At 55.0% G+C, this 10282-nt stretch overlaps 4 protein-coding genes across 4 annotated transcripts; 1 reads left to right on the top strand and 3 right to left on the bottom strand.

Annotated features, from left to right (window-relative positions):
* Positions 1–125: 125 nt before the first annotated feature.
* On the bottom strand, positions 126–1994 carry UV8b_06649 (uncharacterized protein; the record flags this gene model as incomplete). Its single annotated transcript, XM_043144146.1, has 3 exons — positions 126–935; positions 1087–1797; positions 1962–1994. The coding sequence occupies 3 exons, from the start codon at positions 1992–1994 to the stop codon at positions 126–128; spliced, it is 1554 nt and encodes a 517-aa protein (XP_043000081.1).
* A 949-nt stretch (positions 1995–2943) lies between these two features.
* Positions 2944–3762, bottom strand: UV8b_06650 (uncharacterized protein; the record flags this gene model as incomplete). Its single annotated transcript, XM_043144147.1, has 4 exons — positions 2944–2957; positions 3069–3134; positions 3242–3454; positions 3726–3762. The coding sequence occupies 4 exons, from the start codon at positions 3760–3762 to the stop codon at positions 2944–2946; spliced, it is 330 nt and encodes a 109-aa protein (XP_043000082.1).
* A 905-nt stretch (positions 3763–4667) lies between these two features.
* Positions 4668–7126, top strand: UV8b_06651 (uncharacterized protein; the record flags this gene model as incomplete). Its single annotated transcript, XM_043144148.1, has 2 exons — positions 4668–5233; positions 5326–7126. The coding sequence occupies 2 exons, from the start codon at positions 4668–4670 to the stop codon at positions 7124–7126; spliced, it is 2367 nt and encodes a 788-aa protein (XP_043000083.1).
* A 463-nt stretch (positions 7127–7589) lies between these two features.
* On the bottom strand, positions 7590–9918 carry UV8b_06652 (uncharacterized protein; the record flags this gene model as incomplete). Its single annotated transcript, XM_043144149.1, has 3 exons — positions 7590–7712; positions 7779–9053; positions 9121–9918. The coding sequence occupies 3 exons, from the start codon at positions 9916–9918 to the stop codon at positions 7590–7592; spliced, it is 2196 nt and encodes a 731-aa protein (XP_043000084.1).
* Positions 9919–10282: the final 364 nt, after the last annotated feature.

The following is a 10282-nucleotide window of genomic DNA, read 5'->3' on the forward strand; positions in this document are numbered from 1 at the left end:
GGGAACACACACACACACATGGTCGGGAGCGAAGATTACTTTGGATCCCGTGTATGAGTTTTCTCGTATCGAAATTACAGGCAGGGTCTTACATGCCTGTCCCAAATCATATTTACAGAATGCCTCTACGTCCTTTGTACAACCCGCATCACCTCGGACACGGACCAGCCTTTCCATTTCAACAACGCCAAGACGAGCACAAGAATAACAGACTTGGCAAAAAGGCCACGAAAACCGCGAGTGTCGTCGCCGTTTCTATCAAACGGAACGGTTGTCTTGGCTCCGGTGAACTTGACCATGGCGGCAGCTTTCTTATCAGAATACGGGGCGTAACGGATCTTGAGCAGCAACTCCATCCAGCCCGGAATGTTGACCACGGTGCGGAGGTGGGTGAACTCGTTGAAGCCAAAGCGACCGTGGTATGCGCCCATTCCCGAGGCCCCAACACCCCCAAAGGGTGCATCCTTGACAATCATGTGCAGGATGGCGTCGTTGAAGGTGACACCCCCGGAGTTTGTGAGGCGGAGAATTTTGTCCTTCTCGGCCTGGGAGGAGGTGAAGCCGTACAGGGCCAGAGGGTGGTCATGCTTGACAGTATAGGATATGGCTTGGTCAAGGGTAGCGTCCAGAATGGGCAGAATAGGTCCAAACAGCTCTTCGGACAGGAGGGAGTCGTCGGTGGTGACGCCGTCGACAATGGTGGGGGCCCAGAAGCGGTTTTCGGGGTTGCGCTCGCCCCCGTAGACGATTTTTCCTCGGGACTTTTCCAAGAGGTTGTCGAGACGCTTGAAGTGCTTATCGTTGACGATGCGGGTGGCGTATGCGGGTTGGCAGGACTGACCAGACCGGTACTGGTCAAAGTATTTGCTCAGGGCGGAGATGAACTCTTGCTTGATGGAGGGGTCGACAAAGACGTGGTTGACACCGACGCAGATCTGCCCGGACTCTTGATTAACGGCTTGGATTTTGTCTCTTTTATTCCCTCCCTTTTACCAAGATGACCAAGGTCGTGCGTGGCTCGTGGGAACGTGGGACAAGGTTCGTGCGCACACACACACACACACACACACACACACACACACATACCTGTCCGGCATTCATAAACTTGGCATTGGCAATCCTCTTGGCGGCCAGGTCGATATCCGCCGACGGCGTCACAATAGCAGGCCCCCGGCCTCCAAGTTCCAGCGTGACGGTCGTAAGGTGCGGCGCAGCCTTGGCGTAGATGATCTTGCCGACGGCGGTCGAGCCAGTGAAGAAGATGTGGTCCCACCTCCTTTCGAGCAGGTAGTTCATCTCCCTGGGTCCGGCCGTGACGACCCGGATGGCGCTCTGGTCAAGGTACTCCGGCACCATCTCGGCGATGAGGCGCTCCGACGCCGGGGCCAGCTCGCTCGGCTTCAGCACAGCCGTGCAGCCCGCGGCGATGGCGCAGATCATGGGCTCGAACAGCTCCATGAAGGGGTAGTTCCAAGCGGCAATGATGAGGGAGACGCCCTTGGGCTCCTTGCGGATGCGAGCGCCGCCAAACAGGTTCAGGGGGTCGGTGCGGCGGGGCGTCTCGTCCCTGGTCCAGCGCCTGATGTTGGCGAGGGCCTCGAGACAGGCGTTCTGGATGCCCGCGACGTCGACGGGGAGCGTCTCCTGCCGATGCTTGTTGAGGTCTGCGTGGAGGGCTTGGACGATGCGCTCGCGGTTATCGTGGAGCATCCACCACGTCTTGCGGAGCTGCCTGATGCGCCATGCTAGCGGTTTGGTCGTGTTGGCCTTGAAGGTGTTGGAGACGGTGTCGAACGCCTAGCAAAAAAAAAAAAAGAAAAAAGTCTTAGTGTTTCCCTTGTCCCTTGTTTCCTTTTTTTTTGCCCCTTGATGTTTGCTCGTGGGCCATTTGGCGAGAAATAGAGAAGAAGAAAAAAAAAGGCAGGGGAAAGGCACGTTTCACGTTTCTTTGGTGGGCTTACGTCGTCAACCTGGGCTTCGGAGCTGTAGGACATGATTTGCGGCCGCTATGCTCGAGGCAGAAAGCAACTAGATTCCCGTGGAATAAGTCAGGAGATGGGGCAATGGCGAGGAGGCGGTTGTGTTGAAAGTCCCAGATGAGCTTTTGATCGAGTGCTGGCACATGATGCAAGCCGCAGAGCTAAGCCTCTTCTGTCTCGGGAGCTGACGATGACCCCCACACCTTGGGGTCGCCATGCCTCGGCAGGACGGGGGTGGGGGCTTTCAGTAATTCCCGGCCCCGCCCGACGTGCTTCGTGCTTGAGAGTACTCCGTACACGGCACGCCGTTCGGAGCACAGTCTCCGGCGTAGGCAGTGCAAACTCCGCCGTAACATGCGGAGTAGCACAAAATGCGTCGTACCGAGTGCGAGTGCATACTACGGAGGACTCTGCAATGAATAATAATAGATTTCTTTTCGCTTGCGGGCTTGAGGATGGAGCTGGACGACGCACACCCATCTTCATGTTAGGGCGCCCCTTTTTCAACTGACCAATTTCAACATTGACTCACTGATTGAGAACCTCTGCTTCTGCTGGGCTACAGCGGATTCAGCCACGATAGAGGAGCAAGCAAAGAGAAGCAGCTTTTTGCCTCGGACCAAAGCAAACCGAGAAAACGCGTCGGTCGAGGAGCAATGTGCAACGCCAAAATGCCCGCATCAGGGGATCGTTTAACCAAATCATCGTCGTCATGTTTAGAACGCCCAAACAGGATCCTTTTCAGTAGCAGCTTGTCTGGGAAATGGTTGGGTAGCTTTTGGCGACGACTTGTGCTACCTAATTGCCAAAGGTTGAATCATGGCAGTACGCACGAGTTCCAACAAGAGTGGCAGAAGCACCAACGTCTTTGACTTGACAGTCAACCGGATCGTAGCATTGTCGGCATTATCGCTTCCTTTAACATTTGACTGCTTGTGCCTACATCGACCAGGGCCTTGGCTCGTCAAGCCAGCGCTTCTGGAGATGCGAGGGTGTCAGCAATCCGAGAGGCAGCTACTCGATGATGGAGAATGGAGAAAACAACCAGTTTCGCTCGGCTTCGTAATCATGGGAGATCATGGTTCTTACCTGTGCTCCAGATCTGGTCGATAGTAACCGGGGCGATTTCAGGGGCAAAGATGTTTGCTTCTGCGCCTGGGAAATCCACGTCAAACTTTGGCTGCAGACAAGACGCTTGCCCTGCCAATTCCGAATCTCTCCAGCTGGGGTGCCGTCTCTGAGCGTTCTCGGAATCTTCTTACCTGGATTGATGCGGAAGACAACACTGGCGACTTTTAGGTCGTCATCGAAGGTCAGTCGGTGACGGTGCGAGTTGCAAAGCACGTTCAAGCGCTGTGGTTGTGTCGACGGAAAGTCCTCAAGAGACCCCCATCTGTCTATCTCTGTCTTTGTAGGTCCAGTCTGCCCCGGACCATTCCAAAGACCAGGAACGAGCACCGAATAGCCGCGTACGCCTGAGCTGTCATGATGAGGTCCGCGTCATGGCTTGGGCACTGCGAGAGGTGGATGATACAGCTGTAAATATGGGGGAGCACAGATGCGAATGACGCACCGCAGCAGAAGAAGACCGACGATGCGATGACGTCATCTTGCACGGAGCGCCACAAACGTGTCTCGGCCGGGATCTCGGTCCTTTCCCGTCGAAGAAGAAGTCTGATTGCTGCTGCTGCTGAAATGCTGCTGCTGAAATACTGCCTGACACCAGACCGGTTGCGGACGACCCACCAACCAGTCTTCCGATCCCGGCGTTCGGAATCGACATGAAAGTGGATAAAACTCTCATCTTCTCCACATTTTCGTCGGCAGTGGGGTATCGCCTCGTATCCTGACGAGGATGAATGCCGTGACTTTTATGGCAACGAACGAGCCCTTGTCTACCTCATCATTAAAGCTTGGACATAATGGATATTATGGACATAAAAAAGTGGTGCAACCATACGACATCAATCTGGGCTTTTTCGGGCCATCGCTCTGATGATGGGAGGGAGGAAGGAGCCACCAGACCCCTCCTCGATTTTTCTGTCCATGCAGTCTGGGCAGTGGGCATGTACATCTTGTTCATAGTGTGGTCACTATGTAGCTCCCTGTGACCGGGGCGAGGTAGTGCGGTGTGCGGCAAGGCAAGTACATATGTACTTGCTACAGTGCAGTACCAGTTGACCCACCCCCCCCCCCCACTCCACTTCACCTCCGTTCAATGCCCGACTAAGCCACTGCTGCAACCTCACGCACCGCTTTTCTGCCTTCCAACTTCGTCAAGTATCTGTTCCGCTCTGGTCGGTCGCTTCCTCCTCGTGAACTGCATCGCCTTCGTGAAACGCCGTCCCCGTCTGTAACGCCAGTTATCCTCTCGCCATCCGACAGTCCGTCCTCGTCCGCAACCAAATCCTCTGCACAATACCTGCCGCCTCGTCTTCACGCCCGGTTCAAAGCTCAAAATTGTCAAAATCCAGTCACTTTCATACCCCTCGTGCTTGTGCACTGCCGTACCCGGACTTTGGCGGCCTTTGCGCTGCTCATGGCTCATGGCTCGTCCCTGGTTTCTATGCGCCTTGACCTGATTCTGTTTTTGGACCTCTCATCGCCATTTCCCACTCCACTGGAAAACCCGGCAGGGTCCCGATTCGGGTCCTTCTGGCCATCTCAAGCACCCCCTTGTCCCTCATAATGTCCGTCGACGCATACACCTCACCAGCCATGGATTTGGATCTTGGAATCGCAGCCGCGGGTCAAGAAACTCAGCCGCCTTCGCTCCAAGACTCTCATAGAGGCTATTCATCAGCGCACCGTCCCAAGAAGGCGTCTTCGACCTGTTCTACTTGCCGGTTTCGAAAAGTGCGCTGTAATGGAGCCCGGCCGATTTGCTCAAATTGTCAAAGACTCGGGTTTCCGTGTTCATATGAAGACCCCGATTCTGATAATTGGTCCATGTCTCTGCCACGACGCAGGGTCAAACAGGCATGCTTGAGCTGCCACAGCCGCAAAGCACGCTGCTCCGGCCACATGCCCGCTTGCGATCGATGCCGTACCCAAGGCCTGCAGTGTATATACCGCCCGGGCAAAAGAGTCAAGGGCCCCAGAAGTAGAGCGAACCCTAATGAGTTCCCGAGTTCCCGCAGCTACGACGGTGATGAACGAGACAGGCAAAAGGACGGAGACCACGACAGGCACGAGGACAGTGATGCACCTCTCACCGACCCAGCAAACACTCCAAGCACTCTCAATCATGACCTGTAGGTGGGATCTCGACTGTCTTTCAGGACCTTTTCGCGTCGCAGCGATGCACGAAGCAAGCAGTCCAAGCTGACAAGTCATTCTCCTCTAGTCCCGGCACAGACGGATCGTTTGAGTCTCTCACAAGTCGCACGTTCGACCAGTTCTTTCGCCATGTCCATCACATCCCCATGTACTCCTTCCTTCACCGTGCGTCTCTGATGGAGCAATACAACGCTGGCAAAGTGGACGAAGCCCTGCTACTCGCGCTGATTGGGATAACCTCTTGTCTGACCAACATGGGCGATGGGGTGCGCGAGTACGGTGACCGTTGCATCGACCGAGCGGAGAAGCTCATCTTCTCCGACTACCCTCGGCCTTCGACTTTCAAAGTTCAGGCTCTGGTCTTCATGATCAAGCACCGAATTCTTTCAAACAAGTACCCCAGTGCTTTCATGCTGCTAAGCATGGCCTCGCGCTTTGCTGCTGCGCTACGCCTGAATCACAACAGCCCCAACCTTTGCTTCCTAGCTCAAGAGTCCCGGAGACGGCTCATGTGGTCCCTCTACTGTATTGACACTGGCATCTCTGCGGGATACCGAGACTTTGCGCTTTGGCGGGTGGATAGGATTTTCGTTAGTCTGCCTTGCAATGAACGAAACTTCGAGTTTGATCTGCCCCAACCTGCTGAAATGCTTGACCCTGACAGGAACAGCCCAGAAGCACTGCACCCTGAAGATGTAGGCAGCTTGGCTTTGCATGTTAGGATCCTGCATCTGCGTCAGAAAATCATTGAATTCACAAAGGATGTCCTTGTCAGTCGGGTCATCACCGATACGTCAAGCCTGCAGGAGCCGGTGCTGGCACTACACAAGCAGCTAGACGACTTTGCGGGCCGGCTCCCCGCCTCGTTCCAGTTCTCCGAGAGCTCTCTCCGTCTCCGGGCTTACTCTCCCAGAATCTGCGTGTTTGTAATGATACACGTGTGGTGGCACCAGTGCCATTGCGACTTGTACCGCATGACAATGGCCGGCTTCCGGGAGGCCCTGCCGGAAGCAACACTGCAAAGCTTGGATCCGGCCTTTCTCACCCACTGCCGACGCCAGTGTGTGGACCACTCATTGGCCATGGCCAGCATTTTCGAGTCCATGCAGAAACTGGGGGCGAAGCCGGTCGCGGACTTGGATCTCGCCCTCTGCGCATACCAGTGCGCTCGTATGCTCAAATACGCGCTGCACGGCGGTGGTGAAGGGCTTGGCCTGACTACCGAGGCCGTCACCGACAAGGCCAGAGTGTGCCTGCAGAGCATCAAGCAGTGCTGCATGGGGCCGGCAGCCGGGGCGATCCGCTCAGACCTGGAGAGGCTCATCAGTCAAGGCCTAGGCTCGGAAGTGTCGTCCCCTCGCGACGTCGCAGCCGCCCTGGCTAGGACCAGGGCCGCCACCACTGACAACGACGAGTCCCCGAGGCATCCGACCCTCCGAAATGTCGAAGCAACCGGGGACCCAGACGTTTTGTCCACGACAAGCATCGCTCCCGATCCCGCAAGCTCCGATCCTCCGGGCTCATTCGTGGCCGCGCCAGTCGCAGCGTCCGCCAGCCAAGCATCGTTTCCCGTCCAAGCATTCACGGCGACCGCGCCTTGGAGCTCGGCCTCGAATCTTCCTCCCGTGGCTGAAGCCATACCTGCCGCGCCAGTCGCTCCACCCGACGTCGAGCCGACGGACCTGGCGGCCTCGTCGAACAAGCCTGAAAGTGCATCTGGGGAGTTGAACAGCGCATACGAAGGCGCCTTGGGAGGGTTCGATCACGACAGGGGCCTGGCTCGAGCCATGGGCATCGAGTTGAGCCCGTGGAATTGGAGCGGCGACCTTCAATGGCCAGACTTCTTGAGGGATGGTGTCGGGGTGTAAAGCGCCCAAACGCCAGGCACATGGCATGGGCGCATTTCTTCGCTGGCGAAGGGAGTCGCCGTCGGCCAAATGATATTCCTCCTCGTGACCCACGGACACAGCAAAGCATGACAAGCGAACAAGTCGTTTTGAACGGAGGGGAACCGCCGTAGCGCTACTTATCTAGCACGAGAGAATGAAACATGGTGGTTCCCATGGTTCCCGTAGTTTCCCACTACTGAGCCGATAAAAGCGCTGAATATATGTTGTTTTGGGTAGTGTGCCGTCGCACCAGTTGCTCCGACGACATCCTCGGTAAAGCAGCCACGTCTAACCATCGATGAGTCTTTCGTTCTCCCGTGTCTCCTCCTACATGGTCGGAATGCGAGGTTTTTGCAAGCTCTACGGACAACAATATACGATCATGATTGTACAACTAGGGCCCCCATACAACTTTCTCGCGTAAACCGTAGATGTGCAACCTTCAGATTGTGACGTGGAAGAGATATCGTAGCTTGACCTGAGCGACGTCGTAGCAAATGTACTCATTGTAAGCTAGACACGAACCCTCGACATTCGTTGGGCCGGGTGCGGCTTCGGGGTCGGGCTGTACAAGTACGTAGTCAGCTCAGTGTCGCAAAGGGCAATACGGCGAGGGAAACCGAGAGCCTACCATCTTGACGCCCTTCAAACTTTCATGCACTTTGCTGGCTTCCGCCCACTTGCATGGTCCTGTACTGCCCATACCCCATGTACTATACATGCCCTTGCTTTTCGCTTCTTCGCCAGCACTGGACGAGGCATTTGTTAATTTTTGCAGAGGATCACCCAGCTCGGCTTCGCAAAGAAGGAGGAGTGCTTGGCGGTTGGAGACGTTTGAGCGGCAGTAGTTGGCAGACTTGGTCGACATATCTGCCAGATAGATACCCTTTCCAAACATGTATCCCGAAACCGGCGCTTCTGGGGGAGCAATCCGAAGGCCCTGGCTGAGAATACCGCCAAAGTTGGTACATCGAGATCCGTGCCACAGTAGGCGTCTGTCGGAAGGAATCCTTGCGAACGGCGAACCGTTGAAGCGCTCTTGCTCACCGGAGCGCTGGATGCGGAAGATGTTGTGTACCTTGTAGTTGATCCCATGAGCGGACGCTCTTGATCCGTTCAGGTAAGCTGCGAGGAGGCCAAATTCATTACTGTCGTGTTGCAGAGGTGTCATTTCGTCCATGCCCAGCCCGAGATAGTGGCTGTCCATTGGATGGACCGTACTTGCTTTTGATCGATCAATCTTCATGATGTTTGAAGCATCCTTCATGTCAGATAAGCTCTCCAGCAGCTCAATTTCTTTCCGAAGACGGACTTCGTCACTGATTACTGGCGGACGGTTGCGGCCGAAGGCGTGTGGAATGAGCGAATAGTAAGTGTTGGATAGATTCTCCATGGCGTCTCTCGGCATCATGTTCCACCGGCTCGATGCTAGGGACAGATCGTCCATCAAAGCTGCCAAGTCCTTGAGCTGCTGGAACCCGCGCAGAATGGTGGTCTTGCTGAGCTTGCCCAAGGGCAACTTGTCGGCATCGTAGTTGAGCGAGGTCATGGTGGCGTAGAAGTAGTTTTGATTGAAGATAAGTTCCATGATTTGGCGTACTGGTTCCGAAAGGGTGCATTCTGGGGGCTTATATCCTTCTTGGTCTTTTTCTTTGGCACCGTCGGCGTCGCCGCCTTGGTCGTCATCAGAGTCGTCATCATAGCTACGTTCCACAAAGGCGTATTTATTTGGCTTGGGGTTGTTGTTTCTCTCTCTCCAGGCCAGTCCAGACTTGTCCTTGAACTTCTTTTCAAAGTGTCTTTTGGCGTCGTCGAGAGAGCCGTCGCCGAGAATGGCATGCTGTCCCATTTCACCGACGCGGCCCCATCGAGTCCAAGTTTTGCAGGTAGAGCCGTTGGTCAAGATCTAACTCAGGATCAACAATGACGTTTGCTTGCCAAATCAACAGTTTCCATTCGGGGCTTTAGCCTACCTGCAAACGGTAAAACTTGTTGTGATTGTTTGAGGTGTTTGATTGGTTCAGAGCAGCATCGTAGATCATTCCACTCATTGACTCAACATAGACTGAGTAGTTGTACAAGGGACAATGCGTATCGACGGGGATGAGAATGTTCTTTCTCCTTAGGCATTGGCCGTTGCCGAGAATTGGTAGTTTCTTTTCCATGGTCACTGGCTCGGCAACATTCTTGCCGTCTTGGTCTGCTTGCTCCTCCTCCATCTTGGCCGCTTTCCCTTTCCCTTTGTGTCTTTTTGGCTTTGGCTCAAAATCGTGAGCCTCGCCTTCAGCTCCATTGCCGGTGTTGGAATTTGCAGCAGCGATTGGTCTCTTTTCGCGCTCGACGCTGGGTTTTGTTCTGCCGTCCCCACCGACGGCTGGGGTCGCTTCTTGACCATCCTCCTCCTCCTCCTCCTCCTCCTCCTCCTTTCCCGTCAGCCACAGATAGTCTTTTGGGTCTACTTTTGCCTTTAACCTGATTACTTCTTCTAGCCAATCAAGCCTGACCATGGCAACGCCGGCGGCTTTTGCGTCTGCGACCTTGGGAGCATTTTTCTGGTAATCCTTCTCATCGCAGATGAGGTGAGTGTTCTGCCCACTTACGGCAGTCGTGACGGCTGCACCCAGGGGCGTGACAAGGCTGTGAAGCTTCTTGTGGGAATATCCAGGAAACTTGCCGCTGAAAGCCAGTCGATAATCCCGAAGGGGTCTGTCAGGCACGACGGGAGTGTTCGGAGCTGCCGTGGCTGTTCGGCCTCGAGTGGCAGTGGGCATTGCAGCGTGGTGAACAGAACCGGGCAACTGGCAAGGCAAAAGTGGGATGGAGTTTTGGAACAGGCATGAATGCGTAACTTGTAAGAGGTTGAAGAAGAAGAGGAAAAGCCCGTCGGGATGACCAAAGTAAAGGGAGCTGGCACAGACGTACGCTGTACGACGTGAAAAAGGGGAAGTGTGAGAGACTGGTGACTCGGATGGACCAAGCAGCTGTTTATATATCGTTTCAAGTTGACGTTTGCAACTGGCAGACAACTGGCAGAAAAAGTTTTGCCTCGAGTCTGTGACGCACCCGACAGGTCCGTATGCACAGCTCCATACGTTAGCCCGCTGGGGCGACGGGCCAATTTGCAGAGGTCAACCG

Source organism: Ustilaginoidea virens, chromosome 5 (assembly GCF_000687475.1).
Source record: "Ustilaginoidea virens chromosome 5, complete sequence".
In the NCBI taxonomy this organism is placed as follows: Eukaryota; Fungi; Ascomycota; class Sordariomycetes; order Hypocreales; family Clavicipitaceae; genus Ustilaginoidea; species Ustilaginoidea virens.